General features: G+C 41.6%; 1 protein-coding gene across 20 annotated transcripts in view; it reads left to right on the top strand.

Moving 5' to 3' along the window:
- Window positions 1-27,288, top strand: part of LOC130867412 (protein LSM14 homolog A-like) — a 59,355-nt gene that overhangs the window by 14,235 nt on the left and 17,832 nt on the right. For 2 of the 20 annotated variants that reach the window (XM_057759400.1, XM_057759401.1), the window contains 8 exons: window positions 1,501-1,601; window positions 6,625-6,734; window positions 10,408-10,537; window positions 12,415-12,509; window positions 15,655-15,761; window positions 16,028-20,724; window positions 20,936-21,056; window positions 27,028-27,150. In XM_057759400.1, the coding sequence (XP_057615383.1) occupies window positions 20,710-20,724; window positions 20,936-21,056; window positions 27,028-27,150 (259 nt within the window). In that variant the 5' untranslated portion in view covers window positions 1,501-1,601; window positions 6,625-6,734; window positions 10,408-10,537; ... (1 more) ...; window positions 15,655-15,761; window positions 16,028-20,709. Of the gene's footprint in view, window positions 1-1,500; window positions 1,602-2,951; window positions 6,735-6,804; window positions 6,887-10,407; window positions 10,538-12,411; window positions 12,510-15,654; window positions 15,768-16,027; window positions 20,725-20,932; window positions 21,057-27,027; window positions 27,151-27,288 lie in introns of all 20 variants that reach the window. The other 18 variants (XM_057759387.1, XM_057759389.1, XM_057759398.1 and 15 more) reach the window with 17 other exon arrangements.

Here is a 27,288-nt window from a genome sequence, read left to right as displayed (position 1 = left end):
ACTGAATGGGACAAATCATTGCTGAGGGAGAGTAAAGATGTATAGATTCATCGACTGTGGTGATATTTTGTTTGTTCCATGATAATAAAACTTGCATAAGGATCAGTGTGTTCAGAGAGCCACTAGTTAGCCATAGAGGACAGTGAGTGTTGGCACTCACCTTTCCCAACACTCAAGAATCAGAACTCTGTGAGTTCAAGGCCATCCTGGGCTATATTAGATTGATCCAGTCTAAAAGAGAAACAGAGTCAGGCAGTGGTGGCTCACATCTTTCATCAAAGTGCTTTGGTGTCACACACCTTTAATCCCAGCACTAGGAAGGTGGAGACCGAAAGGGATATGGCTGGTCCAAGAGAGGAATATAAGGTGGGAGTAGATAGGAGATCCAGGCATTCAGTCTGAGGTCTTGTAGAGACAGGATACTTCATTTGGTCTGAGAATATCATAGAGGAAAGAACTGGTGGCTGGCTGCTCTGATGTTCTGATCTTATAGCTCCAACCACTTAATATCTGACTCCAGATTTTATTATTAAGACCAGTTTGAATTTATTCTGCAATCACCTTCATGCAATGGAAGATACAGGTGTCTGTTCTCCTCAAACAGAGCTATAGATCCAGTGCAATACCAACACAACTCACAACAGACTTTTCATAAAATAAGGGCTTATCCTGACTCACAGTGAATATGATGAACCCCAGCTTGAAAACAACCATGAAAAGGAACAAACTTGGAGGATGAACATCTAACTTCCGAACTCCTAATAAACCTAGAAAAAAGAAGACAGCATGCCTGATTGGTAATGACAATAAGACAGAAAAGAATATGAAGGGGACAGAAGAGTCACACACGTGTGAGGGGACACCTTTAGCAAAGACACAAAGACACTTCAGTGAAGCAGGCATATGCTCTTCACCAAGTTTTTCTGGGACTCCCTGTAGTGGAAGGGAGGTACAGCCCAGCACCGTGACCAGCAGCCTGAGGATGACACTGTCCCATTGATGACCTTGACCCTGGTGAAGCTGGATCTATGATTAGACTGCAGAAAAGAATTTCCAGAAAAGCCAGGGTGAAGCAAAGGTTGTGAGCTTATTAATCCTTTGGACAGTAGCTCACATAGAATAGGGATAGCTCATGCATGAAGTACTGAGTGTGGACTAGAGAGAGACTTGAGATTAGGTGTCACTGCAAAGGGTGTGTGAGGAGGGCACAAGAGTGAGAAATGTGAAGATTTTTATGGCTCTCAAAGTTACATTGTTTTAAAATTACATGTAAGAATACTTTGAGTCTTTAAATGGGTTCTGTTTTCCCATTACGAAAAATATACAATACGTTATTAAAAGTCAAAAATGAAAAAAATAATCTTTTGAAATATTTTATCCCTTTTAAAATTTCTTTTAGTAAATTAAATTGTAAGGTGAATATGTGATTCTACAAGTATTATTGTTCTAAGTAAGCACAATTAATTTATTGATTTTTATTTGTTTAATGTTTTTCCACAGGGAAGTATGTGCACCACATGAGTGAGTACCTACTGCCCACAGAGGGCACCAGAGTTTGAGATCTTTCGGAACTGGAGTTACAGACAGTTGTGAACCATCGGGTAGGTGCTGGGTATCAACCCTGGATCCTCTGGAAGACATCCAGTGATTTTAAAACATGAGCCATCTCTTCAGGCCCTAGTTTATTTTTTGTTATTTTAAAATTTTTTTTGAGATGTTTTAGGAAAAGCTGCCTTATATCTGTAGATCATTTCAGCTCTATCAGTTGGGTTGAGGTTTCTTGACTGTCAGTTACAAAAATACAAACTAGATTACAGGGTGAGGGGCTGTGTATCCCCCTCTCATAGCCCCTTCAATGCCCTTTCTGTCTTATTATGGGACAAGTGGACATCCTCATGGACAGATATAAATATAGACAAGTTGTATATCGCAGGATACAAAAGTCAATTCAGAATGAACAAATGATCTACACAGGATTAGAGAGACATCTCCGAGGTTAAGCGTGCCTTTGGCTATTGCAGAGGACCTGACTTTAGTTTCCAGCACCCATATGGTGACCCACAGTTGCCTACAACTCGAGATCCAGGGGAACTAACAGTCTTTTCTGGTCTCAGTGGACATCTGCACTCAAACGTGCACACGGCACACACAGACTTACAGGCAGACACTCAGTAAGTAGTGAAAAGAAATCTAAAAAGTAATTGATCAAGAACAACCTAAACATGAATCGTGTAACAGAAAACATTGAATGAATTACAGACAAGCTTCTTAGATATAACAAACCCTTTTTCATTAAATGAAGAACTGGATTGTTAAGAATTCCATAAAGTGAGAAAATGTCCACTCTTCCAAATATATGATAGAAACATATTTTTCCTACCTGGGAAAATGAATGTTGGAAATTGTGTATCAGATGACAGTCTTCTTGTTTCCAGAATACAGAAAGCCTCAAAAAGAGCCACTAAGAAAATAGACAATTAAGGAAGTAAAATGTGGCCACAAGGGTGAGTAGATGCTCCATTAAGGGAAACATACAGCAGCAACACGCTTAACACTTAGACAAGAGAGACAGGTGACTCTGAGGGGACTCTCAACACGCCCATAAATTACTCAGAAATAAAGACTTGTCATACGAAGACCTGGCAAGGTTGTGGAGGATGAAACTCTCATGCCCACTGCTAGTGGCCATGGAAAACAGGACAGAGACTTGGAAAATTATTTCCCAGTTTCTTGGTATGTTAATTGTCATCTGACCAAAGGTGTAACAACTTTCCTGATGGAGCAGAGCTGTGACTTTGAGGAAAGCTTTCCCTGAAGCAGATCTGTAAGCTGGTAAACTTATACTCACTTTGTGGTATTCCTTGCCTCTGGACGGCCAGGATCTCTTTACATTTGAGCTGAAATGTATACACTACGCATATATGTTTTTAACTGTACTCATTGTCTGGCAGGAAGACATCCGCAGCCTGTGTGATGGCATCCCGCTCCAGAAGGTGCCAGCCACTCACAGTCCAGCCTGAGTCCTCAAAGCCTGGGCTACCTGGTAGACAACCAGAGGCCTGCCCAGAGCTACAAGGCTTCCATTACGATGAACAAAATGTGTGGTGGAGGAACGGGGGAGAAAGAGTAGCAGGATGGTTCATGTGCTGTGAAAAGAGGCGGAATAGACTGTGGTGAGGAGCAGGCTGAGCTGGGTGGACTTCTTGCCGTTCACGGTCATGGCGTCATCAGGGCCGAGGTTGCTATCAAAGATCATTTCTGGGTCTCTGGACTTATTGCAGCTTGGGTCTGTGTTAATATTCATGGTCCAAGCTGCCACCAAAGGGCACACAGGAGCCTGGAGTCTGGGCTGTATCCTCTGGCCTTGTTGGCATCTGAGGGCTGTGTTGCCACTGGAGTGACACTGATCTGACAGACCCAAGCTGCCACCGGGGCCATGGTGTTGTCCATGCCCGAACTGCTGACAAGGGCCATACCTGTGACCCAGCAGCAGCCAGGGTCTTTGTCTTCCATGCCTCCTGTTACCATTGAAGGCCATGTGGATGCCCAAGGTGTGGGTCACCACCTGAGGTCACGTTGGTGGCCAAGGGCTTTGCTGCAGCTGGGGCCATCCTGGTCTGTGTGGTCTGTGCTGTCACCTGGGAATTGCTGACATCAAGGACGAGTTGCTGCCAGGATCATGTCTGGGTCCATGGTCCTACCAGAGCTAGGGTCTGTGTTTATGTTTGTGGCCCATGTTGCTACACGGGGTTTTAAAAACCATGCATGATGATATCCAAGGTCCAGGCTGAGCTGGTTCTGCCCTTTGGTGGGCATTGTGTCAAGAGAGCTGGCCCTGACCTTCACAGGAGAGCTGGTCCCACCCCTCACCCCGGGCATGGGAAAACTGGCCCTGGTGGCATGGGCATAGGTGAGCTGGCTGCGACCCTATCCTAAGGCAGGCAGCCCCTGTGGCCTGACCTGATCAGCTCAGCTACCACCCAGGCCCGTATTCTGGTTCTTGGCTTGGCCCATCCTAACATCTACACCATCTAAGGCCTACTGGAATGCTGGAATTGACTGGTCTTTTGGAACAATACCTGCATGATCTCTGTTACTTGGGGTGATTGCAGGATATCCTAAAAGAGTTTTGTTGAGGGTCCCATGATGATAGTGTACCAGAAATAGAATCCATGAATGAGTTCAATGACTCATTACAATGAATGTTTATAAGTAAATATGATGGACAAAATGGAATACTGTGTGACTCACTTTATATGTAGATCGTATTAAAGTGTAATAGAAGCCCTAGTACTGCTTCTGATGACTTCAGTTGGATCCTCAGGACCCACATTGTGGAAACAGAAAAATGACTCCTTCGTGTTGTCCTTTGACCTCTACAAGTACACTGTAGATCATATATGGCCTTGCCAGACACAGAAAATAGGCAGATAAATAAATGTAAAAAATGTAAATGGACATAACTTACCAAAAACAAAACAAAAAGCCAAAAAATGATGTCTTATTGCTGACTGAAATAGAATCTGAAATGATTGCTTTTTTCAAGACATGTATCTGAAACAAGCATTAAAATGTTAGCTTGAACACTTAAAAAGAAGTAAACACATACCATTCAGGAATGAATAATTAGAAATCTAGAATTATAATCTTAACGTTTAAGAAAGAACTAAAACTAAAATGGAATAAAACTATTTTAAAACATGCAATAATGTTATATCTAAAATTCATTAGGAAAATACTAATCTTTCATACTTATATTTCATTCACACAGCAAAATATGGATTGAAGGAAAACTACAAGAAGGTATAAAAACCGATTAATAATTGCAGCTGAATGCAAAATAGTTTTCTCAATGCAACAACAATCATGGGAAAATAATTTATTAAATGAGAGGCCCTGCATAACCTAACCTCAAGAGCATATCCCCTGGGAAGACATATGGAACTCTTAAGTCTGATATAATCTTTTTTGTTGAAAGCATGGATTACCCTGTGATGGGAACTTTATTTGATACGTAATCCAGTTTGCCCTGATTTCCTTATCAGCATTTACTGGTTACTATTGACAGTCTGAAACAAATGAGAGAAATGTCCCAGAGACAAGTCCATGGCCATCGTCACAGGAATCTCACTCAAACCACATAATTTAGTAGGTCTCACCATCCCGTGTGTGGTTAGAGATGAATCTGTTGTAACGTGGTTGTACCCCTTGAAGTCTCAGTAAACACTAGGGAGCTAGGAGAGTGAGAGTGAGAGTTGTCGTGTGTGTGTGTGTGTGTGTGTGTGTGTGTGTGTGTGTACAGAAATTCCTCGGCAGAGGCTGGTCTGCAAAGACTGATTGTTGACTCTTAGACATGCAGTGATATGGAGATGGTGGAAGTCGCACTCCCAGGGCCTAATTACAATTTCCTTGTGTTCTCTTGAGCCCATGAGTCCCAGTCCTTGGGCCCCCTGTGTTGGACTTACCTAACACCTTGTCACTAACAGATGGCGTTGGACCTGACATTTAAAATATCAGAATATGTCTCCTTAACAAAGCTCTAAGTTTCTACAAGTCAAAGGACTGCATGTTATCACATAGCAGCTAGTGCCTGTAGCTGAGGTTTCTCTGCTTTACCATAATAGTCTACGTAATATCATCACCAGTGTACTTAAGGAGAGTCTATAGTTTCTTCATTGTTACTATAAAAACTTCATGAAACTGTTTCCACATTGTAACATGCAATTTGTACTAACATAAACCTGTCTCACTCATGTTTACTCACAGATATTTGACTTCAGAGTTAACTCTCTTCTTCCTTTGAAGTGAGAGCTGTGTGTTCACACTGACATTTGTTAGTGTGTGTTGTGTATATGCTCGTGCATGTGCAAATATGTCCCTGGATATATATTGTGAAGGTTAGTTAATCACTTACTGCTGTGATAGGCTATGTGTTATAATTCTCCTGGTCCTCTTCAATGGTGACCTGGTGTTTAGTATACTGCTTACTTATCTCCATAGTTCTTTACTCATGTGCTGACTTATATCAGTATGGCTCAACACCCCTTTTCCCAAACTGTTTTCCTCTACTGCTGTTCTCTATTTCCATGCTCCATTTGTTCCAGTATTGGCCAGAGAAATCCATTTAAGATGGCATCAATGTTCATCTGGTGCCTCAGGAGAATTTCCCTAGTCTAAGCATTGCATGCTCTGAGCCCCTGTATGGAAAGGAAGTAATGATGCCCAGCTCAATGAATCATTTTGAGTGCTTGAATGGAGAGAAAACAAAACTGTGTATTTATATGGTTGGCCGATTTCCCTTGCCTCCTTCAAGCTCCCCTGGAGGGCTCTGGCATGAAAGTAGGGACCTGAGTGCACACAGAGAGGGAGAGTTCTTGCCAGGGGAATGGTAAACGTACAAGCTCACATTCCCAGTATGTGTCTGCAGGCACAGGTATCACTGCGTGTGCTCAGGGTGGTGTGATGACCTGGGAGGAGGAAAAACATCATTGTGTACCTTCCACTGATGTCGTCTGCACAGACAAGGCACCGTCATTCCATCCCCTGGGATTTACGTGCTTTCTCATCCTGGTTTCCTCTGTTTCATGAGTTTTCTTTTCCCTTATGCTACCTTCTAGTGTAAAGGCAAAGGGTTTAATCTCTGCATCCCAGAAGCAGGAGTTCGTAGAGAAGAACCCGGTGTGCTGTGATGTCTGCCAGACAGAAAAGGTGAAGAGAACATTGGGACATTAAGGGTGAGTTAGTTCTCTCTCCCCATCCTTAACCATTCAATACGATAACAATACATCATCTTCTGTTCATTAGCAATCCTTTGAGGTTAAATGTGATCCTGTGTGCCTAAATGCCTTGTCATCTCAGTTGGTTGGAAGGATCAAGACACTTTGGAGTAAGTATGTTACAGCATCTATCCCAGAACTCCCTGGTAGGTGTTAGATAGTGGTACTCAAATATCGTGAGTGCCTGCGAGTCTAACTGTATTTGATGTTATTGCAAATACAGTTTCTTCACAATCACCCCTTGTAAGAACAGAATCTACAATACATTGACTCTACCTCTATAGAGGACCACATCACATCACATCACTTATACTTCTTGCTTCAAACATCACACAGAACTGAGAGATATTAAGAGAAAAGGGAAATTTGTGCTTTTTAAAATCATATTCTGCATTGATTTTATTGTTTTTTCTTCCAAATATTGTTATGTTTTCTCTATAAATTTGCTCCTGTTTCATAAACTTTCTTTAGTCTTTTTAGCAGTATGTCTCTTATTGATAAACACTTGTGTTTACTTTTGATGATGGCTTTTTATCCCCCACAATAATTTATGTAGACCAAGAGATTCCGATTTGATAATTGCTTCTTTTTTAGGACTTTAATAAATATTGTGCTTTATCCCTTGGACTACATGCCTCATTATAATTACGTGGTTGTCTTTTTGTCTTTTTATTCTACAAGAAACAGAATTTCTTCAACGTGATTTCAAGGTTTTTTGTTTTTATTTTCTGAAGTTTGACTATATCAATCATTTCATGTATTTCTTGGGTTCATATGCTACCTGGTTTACTCAACATTGTTTTAGACATATCTTTTTCTCTTTTTGTTCCCATGCACAAGTAGTTTGCATGTTCTGCTTTCATGGCCCACATATTTCACTGTCCTCTCTTTTCCGCCCTCTTTTAAGCCCATGTTCTTCTCCTTGTAGTCTGTTTTCTGTTTCATGACATGCAAGCATGACCACACTCAGCTATTCTCATAAACGAATTCAACTCTAGATTCGATATCTGAGAGAAAACTTGGGTCTTTTATCCTTACTGAGTCTGCTTTGTTTTACTGAGCTTCTTAAAAACGTGGGTCTTCTCCTACATTTATGGATGCCAAGAGTTCACCATTCTTGGAATATTTTTCTCTTTTCGGGTTAGCCAGGGTTTCTACTGCTGTGAAAGACGCCATGGCCAAAAGCAAGTTGGGGAGGAAAGGGTTGATTTGTCTTCACTTCCACAGCACTGCTCACCATAAAGTTAGTGTTACGAGCTGGGGAACTTCAGCTCCAGGTTCTTTTCGAGTAATATCTATGAGGACTTTGTGCCCTTCTCCCCAGAGAGTGATGAGTAACCAGACCAAGCAAGGGAATTGTTTTTATGATGATTCTTTACTAGCAACTTCAATATCCAATGCATCAATGGGGTTTACAATCTTAATAGGCATGGGGGATTGATGATGGGCAACACACAGGCAATTCAATATCACAATTATTAATCCTACTAAACCTAATACATAAAACCAATTCATAACTTTAATCTAACTTATCACTTATCTATAAAATACTTCTTAACCTTAATACAACTTATCCATTACTTATCTAAAACCTTAATACAACTTATCCATTACTTATCTATAAAACACTCCTTAACCTTAACTTATCCATTAATTATTTATAAAATGCTTCTTAACCTTAACTTATCCATTAATATTTCCTAATCTTATCAATTATCCATAAAATATCTCTTAACATTTCAAACACTAAATTTATGTATTAACACGTCTATGCTTTTCTCTTAACCTCTCATACACACATGAAATAGCATCATACGACCTGGTATTCCCTGGCTTAAAAAGGGCTTTTTGAATTTCTTCAGGCTGGGCTCTTGTCCGTGCTGTGGGCTGGGTAGCGAAGATTAACTCTTGACCCTGTAGTCTGCACTCGGGAGATAAGGTTCTGATGTTCCAGGCTGGTATCTGGTAGGGCCTTGGACTCGGCTATTAGGGTGACCGAGTCTCGGGAGACAAGGCTTTTAGTTCTCTACTCTCGAAGATGAGGCTTTGCTCTCGGGATGGCAAAGCGCTCTGAAAGGCAGATCATATAGTCTGTTCTCGGGGGACAGACCTTCAATGTCCACTCTCATGGAATGAGGATTTGCATTCGGGATGCAAGGCGTTAAATATCTGTTTTCGTGAGACGAAGCTCTGTACTCGGGAGACAGAGCATTAAATGTTTAGGCAAGGTATTTAATATTGCTGCTTTTCGGGAGGCAGGCTAGGAGGATCTCTCTTTCCACGGAGGCCTGGTGCCAGAGCCATTGTGAGAAGTGAGATAACCATCCTGCCTCAGCTACCTCTTTTAAGTCAGTTTGAAATTGCCCCTCGTTTGATCCTTCCAATAACCAGATGTCCTAGGTTATCAGTATCGACTGGCCACAGAAGGGTGGGGGTCCCTCTTGTGTGGCAAGATTATTTGGTTACCACGGTTGCTGGGTGCAGCCCCCACATCTGGCAGGACCAGATGGGTGTGGCAGCCTTCAAGCAGGCAAATGTTCTCTTAATATTTCACCTTAGTAATTTTACACACCACACACAAGAAGAAATGCTTTTACATTACACCAAGTTACATTCATTCTTATTCTATAAATTTCCTGCTCTATCTACACTACAGATTCCCCTTTATTTATTCATTCAGAGGAATCTGCTTCCATGCTCATTACAGTTAGTCAGGACAAGAACTTCAATAGAGCGGTCACCGGGAGGCAGGAACTGGTACAGAAGTCATGGAGGGGTGCTGCTTACTGGATTGGTCACAGGGCTTGTTCAGACTGGTTTCTCATAGAACCAGGACCACCCTCCATCAGTCACTCTTAAGAAAATGTCTATGAAGCTGCCTACAGCCTGATCTTATGAAGGCATTTTCTCAGTTGAGGCTTACTCCTGGCTGAGGACTCCAGATTGTTTCAAGTTGATATAAAACTATCCAGCACACTTGAGTACGCTTTATCCCTTCCTTTATGTATATATTCTTCTGTGGCTTGGTTTTGTTTTGACATATATTTCTAGCTGGCCTGGAACTCACTATGTAGAGCAGGCTGGACTGGAATTTTCATGATCTTCCTCCTTTTCTTTAGTGTTGAGTTTCTGGTCACACCCTACCCCACTCATTTTGCACTTTAATTTTCTAACCCCTTCATTTCTACACTGACGCTTAAATATTATTTTATTTTACTTAGAAAACAATTTGGTTTTTCTTTTAAGCTCAAGAATGGTCTTATTACTTTCCAACAAAAAAATCACAAAATTTAGGCAAACTGCAAGTTTTGGTGGCTGTCCAGAGGGAGGAAATGGACTAGAGAGGTAGAGAAAGTCATTGTCTTTGAGTTAAGGTCCCAGAAAGAAGGAAGATTTAGCAAGCCGCTGCATTGGACATGTAGCACATGCAGAACAAGGGTCTTCCCCCAAAGAGTGAGATGTCCACAGTGTCAGGGCGGGCAGGCTTAGGGTTTTGACTGGGGTCTGGAAAAAGAAAAAAGGAAAAGAAAAAGGAAAGTGACACTTTTGATTTATAATTCCAAAAAAAGGTAAGGAGCTGGGTAAATGGTTTTGTTGTTGTTGTTTGTTTGTTTGCTGTTTTAACTTGCAGGTGACTCAGTAAGGAAAAGTGCTTGCTTCGAAGCAAGATTGATGATCTGAGTTTGGATCTCAGAACCCATGTAAAAGCCAGGTGTGGTGCTGACATCTGTAATCCCAGGATTCCTACAGCAACATGGGAGGTATAAACATTTGAACTGGTGAAAGCTCGTGGTCCAGGGACCCTGGAGTTCACATTGTATGCAGCAGAAATTAGAGAACCCTGCCTCAAAAGGTTGAAGAAGAGAACCGGCTCCAAATAATTGTTCTCTGGCCTCCTCTCTTGTACTATGGTATTTCCCAGCCTATGATCACACAAGCACACACACACATACACACACACACGTTGGTGTACTTAGTACTGTAGATCTGTAAGCAGCTGTCATGGTGACCAATTGTCTGGATTTTAAAAATTGTGTGTGTGTGTTTGTGTGTACCTTTCAGAGAACCAGTTCCAAGGTGCATGTCTGCCTATGAAAAACAATTTGTGATTATTGGTTCCCTCCTTCCACCTCCATGGGTCTTGGGAATTGAACTCAGCAGGCAGGCAGGATTACATGTGCCTCACTTTTACCAATTGAACTATCTGGAAATTGCAACATTTTAATCTGTAAATGCATTTGTGTACAAATTTAACAGCCTCGTGTGAATTTAGTGTTGGCGAATGTTCCATATTCATCTGGAGAGTGGGTAGGTTGTATTCTATCAGGTTTCAGAAATTCATAGAGCTGCATATAGGATCTGCAGGAAAATTAGCTTTCATAAATCTTTTCAATGTATTATTTCCCATATGATTATTGTTGCATCGGAAGCAGTGTGTTACAATCTACTATTGTTCCTGAGCTTTTCCTTACCTGTTGCATTAGTCAGATCTCACTAAAGCAGTGGTTCAGTCTTCCCGATGCTGTGACCCTTTAATCCAGTTCGTCACATTGTGGTGACCTACGACTACAAAATTATTTAATTGCTACTCATAACTGAATTTTGCTATTTTTATGGATCACAATGTAAATATCTGTGGTTGTCTATGGTCTTATCTGATCCCTGTGAAAGGGGTCAAACTCAAAGGTTGAGAACCACTGCTCTAAAGGAATATAATTGGTAGACTGTGGTCCAGCTAATCCAACAATGACTCTGTCTGGCAGAAAAGCCATAAATGGTAGTTGTTCAAGTCAACAAGACTGGATGTCTCAGCAGTCTCAGTGTGGCACTGGAGATCTAGAGGATTCTTAGGGACCTGCTACTGGTCTTCAGTCAATATTGGAGTCCCAAAAATGTAGGTTCTAACTCCAGCAAAGGGATGCCTCAGAAGTAGGGTAGATGACCTTACTGATAAGAATGAGAGCACACAAAAGCAAAAGCTTTCCTCTTCCACTCCTTTGATGTGGTATTCCAACAGAGGTGTTGCCCAGATTAGGGTGAATATTCTCACCTCAAATGATCCAGTCAAGAAAATCTCTCACAGGAGTGCCCAGATGCTTGAGTTTTAGTTGATTTCAGATGTAGGCAAGTTCACAACCAAAATTAGCCATAACATTTTTCAAAGAAAAATTTGCTACATGACTGGTATATTCTTTAAAAAGTAACATTTTGCCACTAAAGTTGAGCTCATAGAATTATTGTGGGATTCAAAATATCTCTTAATTGCATGTTGATTATAATCTTTCTTTAATATCAGAATTTTTATCTCAGCTTGTCTTTTATTTGTAATTGGCTACTATGTTTTTGTTCATTTCTAAGTGTTCAGATAACACTTAATTGATCTAGTCTTTGAAAGGCAGTAGTTTAAGATTTTATCTTAATAGGCAACCTGAAAAGTATTTTCTTTGCTTGATAAATTCATATACATTTACATTTATTAAGAAATCAGTAGGCTTGGTCATTTAGAATCATCTTTGTTCTATTACATTAACACACATAATAGCACTTACCTTAATGATGTCTGTGAGATGTTCTGTATCCTAGATGCAAGGATTCCTTAATCTGGTGCATGGTTTTCAAACTTGTGTTTCCCTAGCAGGGCATTGTCTTCATTTATCAACCATTACTTGGAAGAGCATACAACTGACACTTGATGGACGTCCTAACAACAAGCTTCTCAACTTATGAAAAGAGGTTTGTTATATCTAAGAAGTTTGGTTTTTATTGTTTTTATTGGCCTATACATTTTACTCCACTCTCCTACCTTCCTACCCTCTCTCCTTCCTCCTCTCCTGTGACCCCCCCACACTCCAAGTTTTCTCAGGAGTTCTTGTCTTTTTCTCCTTCCTATGTAAATCCATGAATGTCTCTCTTATGGTCCTCTTTCTTGTCTATGTAGTCTGGAGTAATGGACTGTAGGCTGGTTTTTCTTTGCTTTATGTCTAAAAGTCACTTAAGAGAGAGTATATATTACATTTGTCTTTCTGGGTCTGGGTAAGAAGTTTGTTTTGAATCCATGTTCCTGAGCTTGACGGTATTTAAGTAAACTATTTAGACTGTCTATTTAGATTGATTATTCAGTTTTAGACTTATTTTTATTTTACATCATGAGAATGGAGTGTATTTGTATGTGAAATGTGTGCACATGAATGCACATGCCCATGGTGGCCAGGAGAGGACACTGGTTCCCCTGGATCTAGAGTCACAGAAAATTGTAAGCCACTCACGTCCTCCACAGTGGCACAGTGCACTTTAACCCCTGAGACATCCCTCCAGCCCTACTTAGACCTGCTTTCTTTCAGGGTGCGTTCCCACACAGCCCAAAGGTCTTCGAAGCCATTTTGCTCTCAGAAAATCTAGGGCACAGGGAGGGTGGGCTAGGGCATCTCTATATGCAGCTTGTGCCAGGTGGTGGTCATAGAAACCTGATGTCATTAAGGCTACCGAGATGACATTTATGGTACACGAGGTGATATGACAAAGACAGCAGAGGTTCCCCACCCCCAATATTTGGACTAAGATGAGAATGTGTGCCCTGCAGTGGGTACTGACCCCCATGGACACGGGAAGACAAAACGCTCAGACCCAAGCCAAAAGGTGCTGCTTCATCTCCTCAGGGAGAAAGACGTCGATGACGTCTGGATACACAAGCGTGTACTGTCCTGGTCCATGGTGTCCAGGAGCCATTTTCTGAGAAAAGGTAGGGTGTTTGTGGCAAATAGACATCAGTGCCTGCTCTCACCCAACTCCCAGCTCTGTGAAAGGGAATGAGAATGGCTCATCCACAAATCTCTGGGATCTTCCATGATAATGACCTCTTAAACCATCATCTGTGGTATGCTTGAAAGTCTCAGAGGGATGAGAAAAGACTCCTTTGGTTTGACTGGCATGCAAATAATCTGATTTTAACACAAAATTTTCTTTTTTATTGATTTTATAGAGCTCTACATTTTTCTCTTCTCCCCTCCCCTTCTACCTACTCCCATGGTCCCCATGCTCCCAATTTTCTCAGGAGATTTTGTCTTTTTCTACTTCTCATTAGATTAGATCCATGTATGTCTCTCTTAAGGTCTTCATTGTTGTCTAGGTTCTCTGGGATTGTAACACAAACTTTTCTAGATTTTAACAGAGACTTTTCTCTGGGCACCAGTCTGGTGCCTAATACTTAGCAATGTACTTTGACAAATTCTGTTTATTACAATTTCAATGTAATATCTTTATAGATCCTTTGTGAATTTCACATCATACCCCCAAATCTGTTCATTTTGAGGTACCCCCATATCTGCCCTTCACCCAACAAAAGAAGAAACAGCTAAAACCAATGCAAAACAAACAAAAACCTAAACCCAAACAAACTACCAACCTCTTTGCTCCTCAATCTTTACCCTCTGTCCAACACATCTGTTCATTCATCTTAGTGGTATTGGGATCCTTGGTGATCACACACTATACCATTTTGTCCAATCAGCTCTTTTTGCAAACATTCATTCCAATGAGTCTTTGGTCTAATTTGAGGGCCCTATTTCTGGTACACCATCGTCAGTACACCCTCACAAAAACTCTTCTCAGACATTCCCGGTCCACCATAATGGAGATCATGCAGGTATCTTTCCAGAGGACCTGTCCCTTCACGAGTTCCAGCTGATTATAGATGGGGGAGATGTTAGGATGGACCAACCCAAGGCCCTGAATATGGGCCTGGGATGTAGCTGAGTTTGTCAGTCCAGGCCACTCGGGATGCCGCCCTCAGGCTAGGGGCAGAGCAGCTGTCCTGTGGCCATGTCATCAGCGCCAGTTCTTGTGAACAGACTGCACTGTGGTTTCCCAGCCACCCAGACCTGAATAACGACACAGAAACTATATTAATAGAACAGCGGCAGTGCAGGCCCCTGAGGTCTCCGCCCATGACACTCAGACACCAGCATGGCCCCAGGTGGTGGTCCAGAACTCTGGCAACCACATGACCTTCAGTGCTGACAGGAACCATGGACATGAGCTCAGACCCTGGCCTCTGTAGGGCCACAGAGCCAGACAAGACCCTTGACAACAGCTCAGACTTGGACAACACCGTGGCTCTGGTTGGCAGCTCGGGTCTCTCAGATCAGGGACACTCCAGTGACAGCACAGCCCTCGGAGACCAACAAGGCCACAAGACGCAGCCCAGACTCCAGGCTTCTGTGTGCCCTTTGGTGGCAGCATGGACCATGGATGTTAATGTAGACCCAGAAATGTCACTTAACAACGGCCTGAGTCCTGATGGTTGGAGTGGTAAGAAGACCACCCACCTCAGCCTGTTCCTCACCGCCTTCACGTCCTCCATTACATCTCTTTTCATAGCTGCTGCTCCTTCTCTCCCATTTCTCCACCACACATTTGCTCACCCCCTTGAAGTACCGGGTAGGCCTGTGAATGTCTTCCCGCCAGCCCAGGCTTTGACAATGCAGGCTGGCCTGTGGGTGACTGGCACCTGCCTGAACAGAATGGTATCAGGCAGCCTGGGGATATGTTCCCGGCACCCAATGACTGCAATGTTTTAAAAATTGTGTGTATATCGTAAGCATTACTGCTCAGATGGAAAGGGATCCTGGCAGTCGGAAGCCAAGGAATACCACAAAGTCACCTTAAGCTTAGGAGCTCACAGCCCTGCTTCAGGGAAAGTTTTCCCCAAATTAACAGCTCTGCTCTGGTAGGGGAGGGTTTCCCCAGCCAAGTTGTTATAGCTCTGCTTAGATCCTCAGAAGAGTAACAACTCTGCTCTGCTAGGAGAAGCTTTTCCAGTTCTGCTCCCCTCTCCTCTGCTCGGCTCCAGTTAAAGTCTTTGTTTCTCTGTTCTTCTTAGGCAAAGAAGGTCTCACCCAAGCCTCATTCAAGAGATTCACTAAGAGAGAGGAATCCAGGAGGTGGCTGCCCCTGGAAGAGTGGGAAAGGCAGCTCCCAACTGAACAGGTACAGGTTGGTTTCATGCTCAGTCATCAGCTGGTTTTCTGCCTCAGGGATTGGTTGGTTTTACCTGAGAGATTGGTTAGTTTTTTTCCGGATTGGTTGGTGGAAGTGTGTGTTTCTTTCATTAGCCTTTTTTACATGTTGGTCTCTGGAATCAGGACAGGCTGTGTTTCTTTCACCTGTCCTTTTTAACCTTTTGTCTCTGGTTTCAGGGCTGTGAATTGATTCTAGTCTCAGGGTCAGTGTATGTTTCTTTGCTCTGGTTTCAGGATCAGGGTGTGCTGCTTTGGACAGAAAGGGGTGTTGTTTCCCCTAGAAACAGATATGCACTCCATTGTGGGCCACCAAGTGAGTGCTGAGAACCCAGCCCAGGTCTTCTGTAAGAGCAGCAAGTCCTCTTAACCATGGGCCATCTCTGAAGTCCAAGTCACCAAATATTAAATGTAATTAGTATTTTTCTACTTTCAATAGACATCTTCTTATACTCAGGTAGGTCCAAGTTTCATTATTATTTACCAATCCAGAAGGTTTCATTTCTATGTTACTCAGGTTCTCAGTCCCAACCACTGCCTTACCCTGTCTTCAGGAAAATACAACAATCTGCCATTATCAACCAATTTGTATACACTGCAATGTGTTAGAATAGAACCAGAGTTTAGAGACATCTGGTCTTCATTCATCGTGCACATATGTTTAAATTTATCTATTTTGTTGCCAGTGATAATTGTTCATTCTTAATATTAATGCTGTAGCAATGTATAGCTACACTACAAGTTTTATAATTTAGTTTTATTTTATGTGTATATGTTTGCCTACATATAGATATAAGGATCACATGCATGCCTGGTGTCCATGGAGGCCAAGAGAGGGTATTGGATCCCTTTGCACTGAAGTTACAGATAGTTGGGACTGCCATGCCGGTTTTGGGAATTGAATGTCTTTATCAGTTGGCTATTATTTAGGTTGTTTTCTATTTCAATGTCTTGTATATAAAGCTGGTGTGAACTGAAATAAATAAGTCTTTAAAAGAATATATGTCCTCTTTCTCCAGGTAATATATTTGGGGATGTGATGGCCATATGACAATTATCATATCAATAAACTGGGAAAGATTTTTCCAAGTCTATGTCCTGTTTTCCATGGCCACCAGCAGTGGGTATGGGAGAGTCATCGTTCATAAATTTGCCAGGTCTCCATATGAAAACTCTTTATTTTTGAATATTTGTGGGGGTGTCGAGAGTCCCCTCAGAGTCACCTCTCTCTCTTCCCTAAGTGTTAAGCATGTTGATGCTGTATGTTTCTCTTAATGGAGCATCTACTCACCATTCTGGCCAAGTTTTAGTTCCTGAATTGTCTATTTTCTTAGTGGCTCTTTTTGAGGTTTTCTGTATTCTGGAAACAAGAAGACTGTCATCTAATACACAATTTCCAACATTCATTTTCCCAGGTAGGAAAAATATGTTTCTATCATATATTTGGAAGAGTGGACATTTTCTCACTTTATGGAATTCTTAACTATCCAGTTTTTCATTTAATGAAAGGGGGTTTGTTGCATCTAAGAAGTTTGTCTGCAATTCATGAACCTGAACATTCAATTGTTTTCTGCTACAAGATTCATGTTGAGGTTGTATTTTGGATCAATTATGTGTTAGATTTATTTTTATTACTTACTGAGTGTTTGCCTGTATGTCTGTGTGTGCCATATGTGCATATGAGTGCAGATGTCCACTGAGACCAGGAAAGACTGCCAATTCCTCTGGATCGGGAGTTCTAGGCGACTGTGGAGCACCATATGGATGCTGGAAACTAACGTCAGGTCCTCTGCAATAGCCAAAGGCACGCTTAACCTCAGAGATGTCTCTCTAGTCCTGTGTAGATCATTTGTTCATTCTGAATTGACTTTTGTATCCTGCGATATACAACTTGTCTATATTTATATTTGTGCATGGGGACATCCACTTGTCCCACAATAAGACAGAAGGACAGGGCATTGAAGGGGCTATGAGAGGGGAATACACAGCTCCTCACCCTGTAATCTAGTTTGTATTTTTGTAACTGACAGTCAAGAAACCTCAACCCAACTGATAGAGCTGAAATGATCTACAGATATAAGGCAGCTTTTCCTAAGACATCTCAAAAAAAGTTTTAAAATAACAAAAAATAAACTAGGGCCTGAAGAGATGGCTCATGTTTTATAATCACTGGATGTCTTCCAGAGGATCCAGGGTTGATACTCAGCACCTACCCGATGGTTCACAACTGTCTGTAACTCCAGTTCCGAAAGATCTCAAACTCTGGTGCCCTCCGTGGCCAGTAGGTACTCACTCATGTGGTGCACAGACTTCCCTGTGGAAAAACATTAAACAAATAAAAATTAATTAATTAATTGTGCTTACTTACGACAAGTATACTTGTAGAATCACATATTCACCTTACAATTTAATTTACTAAAAGAAATTTTAAAAGGGATAAAAACATTTCAAAAGATTATTTTTTTCATTTTTGACTTTTAAATAATGTAATGTATATTATTCCTAATGGGAAAACAGAACCCATTTAAAGACTCAAAGTATTCTTACATGTAATTTTAAAACAATGTAACTTTGAGAGCCATAAAAATCTTCACATTTCTCACTCTCCTGCCCTCCTCACACACCCTTTGTACTGACACCTAATCTCAAGACTCTCTTTAGTCCACACTCAGTACTTCATGCATGAGCTATCCCTATTCTATGTGAGCTACTGTCCAAAGGATTAATAAGCTCACAAGGTTTGCTTCATCCTGGTTTTTCCTGAAATTCTTTTCTGCAGCCTAATCATCGATCCAGCTTCACCAGGGTCAAGGTCATCAAAGGGAGAGGGTCTACCTCAGGCTGCTGGTCACAGTGCTGGGCTGTACCTACCTTCCACTACAGGGAGTCCCAGAAAAACTCGGTGAAGAGCATATGCCTGCTTCTCTGAGTGTCTTTGTGTCTTTGCTAAAGGTGTCCCCTCGCACATGTGTGACTCTTCTGTCCCCTTCATATTCTTTTCTGTCTTATTGTCATTACCAATCAGGGACACTGCCTTCATTTCTCTAGGTTTATAAGGAGTTTGGAAGTCAGGTGTTCATCCTCCAAGTTTGTTCCTTTTCAAGGTTGTTTTCAAGCTGGGGTTCGTCATAATCACTGTTACTTTCAGACTCAGCCTTTAGTTTATGTAAAGTCTGTTGAGTTGTTTGGTATTGCACTGAAACTATAGCTCTGTTTGAGGAGAGCAGACTCCTGTATCTTCCATTGCATGAATATGATTGCATCGTGAACTCTAACTGGTCTTAATAATAAAATATGGTGTCAGATATTAGGGGGTGAAAGGTGAAAGATCAGCAGAAAGGAGCAGCCAGCCTCTAGTTCTTTCCTCTATGATATTCTCAGACCAAATGAAGTATCCTGTCTCTACAAGACCTCAGACTGAATGCCTGGATCTCCTATCTCCTCCCACCTTATATTCCTCTCTTGGCCCAGCCATATCCCTTTCAGTCTCCACCTCCCTAGTGCTGGGACTAACGGTGTGTGACACCAAAGCACTTTGATGAAAGATGTGAGCCACCACTGCCTGACTCTGTTTCTCTTTTAGACTGGATCAATCTAATATAGCCCAGGATGGCCTTGAACTCACAGAGTTCTGATTCTTGAGTGTTGGGAAAGGTGAGTGCCAACACTCACTGTCCTCTATGGCTAACTAGTGGCTCTCTGAACACACTGATCCTTATGCAAGTTTTATTATCATGGAACAAACAAAATATCACCACAGTCGATGAATCTATACATCTTTACTCTCCCTCAGCAATGGTTTGTCCCATTTAGTGTCTAGGCACTACAGAGAAGCGGGCAGAGTTTTCCTAATTATTTCATATTTCCTGATGCTATCTTCAGTGACAGGGATTTTAAATTTCAACTTCCACACATTTCACTGTGGTCAGCTGTCTGTGGGTAGATTTTAAGAGAAGCTCTCTTTTAGGTTGAAATGTTAGGTTTCTTTCTCTATAATGAAAATGTCCTTGGTGCTAACATATATATATACTTGCTTGTGTTTCAATTCCAGTACTTTGAAGTTGCAAGTAATTTAGCTAATTATGATAAAAGAAAGAAATGCCCAACACCCACTTTGGGGGAAATTTTCTAAGGCAGCCACATGCCAAACGTTTGCCCAAATGGAATCTTTGGAATCATAGAGATAGTCCTTTACCTCCCAGCCAGCTCCATCATGGAGGTGTTGATATCACGTGTAGAGAGAAAGAAGGGGATTCCTGTGAAGATTTAGGTGTGTATGTGTAACTCCAGTAAGGTTCGTATTATCAAGAATATTTAGATAGTCATTTTCATAACATCTAATATAATTTTCGAACACAAAAAGGACAAGGTTAGTACTCGTGTGTTTCCCTGTTGTTTTCCCATCAGTCACGCATATTTTAACAGTGTCTGCTGTGGACTGTGTACAGAGTGGGTGTTTTATGGATGGTTCTTGCCATGTTGATTATTATCATGACACCTGCTAAGTGTTGCTCTGGTACCTACCTCCCTGTGCAGTTACTAGTCTACAAGCATTGCTTGTCTTTGAGTAAAGTTTCACTTCTTTCTCTTTTGCTTGTTAATGTATTCACTCATACGTTTGTGTCTGCTTAGAAACACCCATTTTCAAAGGAGTACTCCTTTGTCATCATTATATATTGTGATGCTTAAATTATCCCATAACGTGCTCGTGTGAGGACACACATTCAAGTGGACCTGCTCTTCATTTGTTATCTGCCTAGAATTCTGGATTATCTGACCACCCCTGGAAGAAAGTCACCAGCAAATGCTTCTTGTCAGTGACACTTTGTGTCCTCTGTCTATCAATGTCAGGTCTCTTCTATGAGAAGAACAGGAGGACTGCAGAGAGAAGACGCAGAAGGTTGACAAGAAGCTGACATATGCCCTTGTTTCCAGTATGTGAGAGTCATAAGTGCCACCAGTGTGTGTGTGTGAAAGGTCTGTGAGATGAACAAAGAGGAAGATGTCACTGCACATCTTTGACTTGACTGGATGCAGACAGACTACTCCATCCCTATATTCAGTACAGTAGAGTGCATGAGCGTTCTCATCTGCCTTCCTCCCCTCTCCATGAGCTTTCTCTCCCCTTACTCTGCCTTCTAGTAGAACAGGGAGAAAACTGCAAACTCTCCCTGCAGAACCAGCTCCTGGAGAAGAACCAAGTGTGGTGTGGTCTTGTCAGCCTGTAACCTGAGCAAGAGTTATAAGATTATGTGGAATTCATCAGGTGAGTCATTTCCTTTTCTCTTCCCATCCGTGTGACCAGCAGCGGATCTGTGATGCCTTGTAGGAACACATCCTGTTAAGCAGGTAGCAGCAATAGCAGCACACTGTGGAACAATGGCATTCATAGACTCCCTAGATGATTGAACCCTGCAGGGGTCCCTTTAAATGACCAGGACTGAAATGGAAGCCATCCCCATCAGACGATTTCCCCGAATGGGCCATGCATTACTGGATCACATTAGCAGGGAGTGCTTATTAAAATGGTAGATATCTGGTCCATAACAGACACTGAATCAAACCCTGGGAAGTGGGGTGTGGCATAGCCACTTCTTTCTGATGACTGTCCATGTTAAAACGTATTGCTAGTGGGTTTGATATTCTGTCTTCCAGGATATGGAGTCACAGAGTGCTTAATTCCATACCGTGTTCTCTTGTTACTCCCGTAAATACCAGTGTGTTACATGGCATGTCACATATGCATCAATTCCTTCATGTATATTTATCCAGATATTCACATACTGGCCTCTTTTGTGAGCACCAGGTTCCTGCCCTGAGAAACTAGCACGGGTCCTTGTATATCATGCTAGATAGGCAAACTGTCAGTAAGCAGAAGAAATCAGTAATCAGAGCAATTCCATGTATTATTTGTGCTTTAAAGATCATAAAAAGTATAGGAAGTAGTTGAGACGGGCATTGTGGTATGTGATGTTACCCTCAAAGGTTTCAGAAGTTAGCATGTGATCTGAGTCCTGAATGACAAAAAGATGCAAGGCCGTGTACAAGCCATGTTGTGGGTGTGCTTGCCCCCATGGAGAACAGTGGCTCTAAGAGCAGAGGACAAGGCCAGTGGCCAGAGCCTTGAAGACAATGTGGACACTGCTTGGGGATAGGACAGAAAGGAAGATATGTGTCCTTTCAGCTGTGTATGACCTTTGGATTCTATGATCAGTGTGGAAAGAGAGTTATGGAATTGTCATGATTTGATTCCTTTTGGTGGAAGGTGACTGGGCACTGCACAGAGACAGGCCTGAGGAGGGCGAGATGAGGGAGGGTGTGGAGACAGTGGAGATGTTTCAGAAGACAGGGGAGGGATGGGAGTGGTATGCAAGAGGGATGAAGCCACACTGCGTGATCAGCGGGAGAGCCGCCCTGTGCAGCCTTCTCTGCGATAGGGCGGATAGCACCTGTATGCGCTGTGCATTTTCCTTGTGGAGACGTCGCTCTAACGTTTCTGGATTTGTCTGACCACGTGGAGACACAGTGCTTCCGTTTACTGACATCTGTTGTTACACATGTTTTTGACATAGAATAATTTGAATACCCAAACTAGTTAGTGTAAAACTTAGCAATTTAACAACATGTCAGCTGATGAATAATTTTCAGATGTAAACTTTTGTGGCGGCGCAAATGAATGCAGACAGATTATATAGATATATACAGCTTTAATAAGGAAATAGACTTACAGGACCACAGGTTCCCGCGGAGCACTGGAAAAGCGGAGCAAAAGAAAAGGGGCTGCTGGGCTCACGCCCGGCAGATTTATCCGTAAACATTAGCCCGAGGCGAACACGCCCCCAATGGGTGGGGCTATGTCCCTACATCTCCCCCTTTTGTCTAAATAAGATAGAACCAAACCAAATACAACTATATACAATAATAACAAATAATAAATATAACAAACAATATTGAGAACAAAACTTTTGCTAAACATTCTATCTCAAGGAGTCTAAATAACATAGAGAGTAACTACAATTATATAGTCTTCAACTCCGTCAAAGATCTGAGAAGGGAATAAATATTACTTAACAATCGAGAGATATCCAAAATGTGCAACAATTGACAGAGACAACTGACTACCTGGGCAATCACCCAAAGTCTCGTTTGCAATGTTGAGTCAACCAACTTTGGCTAAGGCCTAACATAACTGGCATACCATTCTTAGAACTATCCTACCCTGTCTTGGCAGGATAAGACAATCCTGTTTCATCCACTTAGGGATAGTCTGTATCTTTGTCAGAAGTTGAGGTATGGGCTTTTCTTAACCCAAAGGCCAGTTCTGCCAAGAAGACAAGCTCCCAGTGGAGTGTCTTTGGTGCTCAACGTTCTCTCGGGAGTAGAGTGGTGTTGCCAGGAGTAATTGTGTCTCGTTGGCACAGAAATTTTAGGTTAGATTAAAGGCCATTTTATACAGCTCTTGAAAAGGCTGAAGATCATACTATCTATACTAAATATAATCTCTATGTAACTAAAAGACCTGATTAACTTAAAAATAAATATGACAAACATATAATTCTCAATACCTATCTAACTTGAAGACTAAAAGAATAAACAACTGTGCAATATATGAAGACAATGATCTTCAACTGTAAACAATGTCATAGTATCAGAGGTAGAAATGTACAATGTAATATGGTAGATGTATCAATACAATATAGACAAAGTTATAAGCATACTCATACAAAAATAGAGGTAGGAACACTCACATTTAATATTCAATATATCAATATACAAGAAACAGTACCAATACAATTTTCTATAAACAGTAATTCACAAATACCAATCATCCCAAAAAACCAGTTAATCCCCCTTCTTCTTCCTCTTCTTCTTTTTTTTTTCAAAAAAATATTACCCCATCCCCTCAACCCTAAACCAACCACTAAAAGATGTCCCCAACCCTGAGGGCAAACTCTGTTGGGAGAGGGGATGTTTGCGCCGCCACATTTTGGCGCCCAACGTGGGGCTATGTCCCTACAAACTTTTCTAAAAACAACTATAACAATCCTAAATGCGAATGAACATGGTGGCACACACCTTTGATCCCAGTGCCTGGAAGGCAAAGGCAGATGAATACCTGTCTATTGTGTGATATTTTACTCTTTTGGCTTTTGCAGGATAGCAGCCACCCTGCTCCCAAGTAAATCACACACACGAGGCTTTTTGTTATTTATGAAAGACCAGCCTTAGCTTGGCCTGTTTCTTGCCAGCTTTTCTTAAATTATCCCAAGTACCTTTTTGCCTCTGGGATTTTTATCTTTCTCTATTTCTATATACCTTGACTGACTAGACGATTGGCCCCTGATGTCCTCCTCTCCTTGTTCTCTTGCTCCTCTTCCTCGTTTCTCTGTCTGCCAGCCCTGACTATCCTTGCTCCTGCCTCGCTATTGGCTCTTTATTAGAATCGTCAGGTGTTTTAGACAGGCAAGGTAGCACAGCCTTACAGAGTTAAACAAACGCAACGTAAACAAAAGTTACACACACCTGAAAATAATATACCCCAACAGCTGTCTGTGAAAGAGTTTAGCTTGATCTACATAGTGATTTCTAGGACAGCCTGTGCTACACAGTGAGACCCTGTCTCAAATGAGTGAATGAATGAATGAATGAATGAATAAGTTAAGTAAATGCACACACTCATGTGCGCACATACACACACAAAATCCTAACACTTCCAGAATGTTGATTATCTGCAAGTAGAAATTGATTCTTCAGTGATCCTAATGAGGGGCCACAGACAAATCATATTTGGTATCTTCTCAAGTCACAAAAAGTGAATATGGAATTAATAAAGATAATTTGAAAAAATACAAAATTTGAAATGGTGCAAACTAATTGATTCATAACAGTTCAAAGATAAATCACAAAGACCGCCTGCAGAACACATTTGCTGACACCTTATGAACAGAGTATTAAAGTATGTAACACAACACTGCTTACAGTAATAGTGCCAATAACACCACATACTTAGGGCTGAAAAGATGGCTCAGTGGTTAAGAGCACTGGCTGTTCATCCAGTGTTAACAGGTTCGATTCCCAGCACCACATGGCAGCTCACAATTGTCTGTAACTCCAGTTCCAGAGGATCCAGTACCCTCACACAGATACACTTACAGGCAAAACACCAATGTTCATAAAATAAAATATTTTTAACACCACATACCCGGAAACAAAATCTCCCTTAAAACTTCTGTGGTAGCTTTTTTCAAGGGAGAAGGGCCAAAATGCCCACATTCTCTGAGGGATATTTGGCAATGAAGAGCTTTTAAAAAGGATGTATTGGCATGTGGTGGGTAGAGTCGGGGTGCTGGGACAACTCCTGATAGCAAAGTATTGTCTGACCCAGAAGATGACAACGTCTGAAGCTGAGGCAGCCCTGCTCTACAGAGAGAACCACGAGCTGCTGAGAGACTAAAGCTCCACAAGAGCGCCTATGGGTGGAGTCAGAAACTTATAGAAGCAGCTCTCCTGCTTTGAGTCACAGGTTAAACATTCATGTCAAAGTCCCATCGGTCTTTTTAAAACAGAAGTTTGAGGTTTATATCACCTAACTTCAAGACTTACAAAGATAGCATAATTAGAGCTGTGAGTTATTGGCATAAAGCTAGACAAATATGGGCAAGGGAAAGACAGAAGTAGATCCACCTAAATACTGATTTTTTTCCCAATAAAGATTCTTGTATAGCTCAGTGGAAAGAAAACCACCATTTTAAAAGATAGTGTTGTAACAACTGAAATACTGAATAATGCCATAAATAACGCAAACATTTTAGCGATTTGGAGGCCGTCATGGTTCACGCCTATTAATTACCTATGTACTGGGTGGTTTCATGTGTCAAATTGACACCAGCTAGAGTAATCAGAGGAAGGAGCTTCAGCTGAGGAAACGCCTTTTCGAGATCCAACCCTAAGGTATTTTCTGAATTAGTGAGCAATGGGGGAGGGTCCAGCCCATGGTGGGTGGTGCCATCCCTGGGCTTCTGGTCCAGCTCACAACTGTCCATAACTGCAAGATATACATTAGATGGATGGATGGATAGATAGATGATAGATAGATAGATAGATAGATAGATAGATAGATAGATAGATAGATAGACAGACAGACATACAGATGTGAATCAGTAGCAGAACTGGGTCACGATGAGAAGAGTAGAAGGTGCAGAGTTTGCTACAATTGAATTGACACTCCAGCAGGCAGCAAGCAAGGGGATAAGAGTACACACCCTCGGGGTAGCTTATATTTGTCTGGCCTCAGAACAAGAGCAGGATCTTTAAAAATGCTTGTTATGTTCCCAGAGTGTGTGGGGGAGATGTTCCATCTCTTCCAGAGCTGGCCAGAGTGGAAGCCTCCCTGGAATGTGCCTTGGAGGGAGGGTCAGAGCACTCCGTGTGTGAGACACTACTACATTCTGGTGGCCCATTTTAAGGGTTTGGAAGAGTAGAACTCATCAGATCAGGAGGAGTCTGGAGAGCAGCAAAGTGTCTTAAACACCATGGCTGAAGTAGTTAGAAATAGTTGGAAGACTGGAGTGCCCCCTAGAAATGAGCAGATTGCATTTTAAGAGCGATTTACAGATTACACAGGTTCAAATATGCAAAGTGAGGTGAGAAGAGGGACAGGTAATGAGGGCTTTATAAACTGAGGTAATAGTGGGGGACATTGGGAACCATTAGAAGGTTCTCAAATACTATAGCAATGTAAGTATATTTATTAAGAGCTTATTCTAACTACCATCATAGAGGTATACAAATGAGAGGTGAGGTAGGGATTGTTGAAATACAGGGACAACCTTCCTGGATAGAATATTAAAAGTGCCATATATAAAGCCTCAACTACTCATCTTAGAGAAGATTCGTGGAACAAGTATGGCAGAGAACTGGGTCCTTTCTAGTCATTTTGTTACTCATAATTCTCACTCTTTTGTAGCTGCTTTGGGCAAAAGGCAACACCATAGCTCTTCAGAGTAGAAAGCGTTACAGACCAAGTCTGTTGTCTACTGCCATTAATGGTGGATCTGTGATTCACCTTACAGAAATAATTGAAATTAATGTCAGTGTCTGCTGTATTGTTTCTCCTGTTCACTGTCTGATTGTGTCTCTATTTTTGCAACATGTTTTTTTAAAAGTATGAGTTGGATACCCAGACAATAAGTAAAATGATGATTTCTTTCTTTTTTGCTTGTTTTAATCTGTTCAAGCTGAAAACTCCTTGACATCCTTTGGAACAGAAACATCAAATAGCAGTACCTTATTCCAGAGCAGCGCAGTTGGTTCTGCCTTCACACAAGATACAAGATCTGTAAAACCACAGCTAGCCCAAGGTAAGCTGTTCTGCCTATCAAGTACTTGGATTCTAAACTTCCCTAGCAGTTTTTGCTTTGTTCTGATGGTTTATGAGCAGTATGTGTCATTGGTGCTTGGCTCTTTAAATTCTGTTTTCAAGACAGAACTTTTGCTCC

The sequence above is a fragment of the Chionomys nivalis genome, chromosome X (genome assembly GCF_950005125.1).
Source record: "Chionomys nivalis chromosome X, mChiNiv1.1, whole genome shotgun sequence".
Taxonomy (NCBI): domain Eukaryota; kingdom Metazoa; phylum Chordata; class Mammalia; order Rodentia; family Cricetidae; genus Chionomys; species Chionomys nivalis.
The sequence above is the reverse complement of the archived record's forward strand: the minus strand, read 5'-3'. Positions and strand labels throughout refer to the sequence as shown.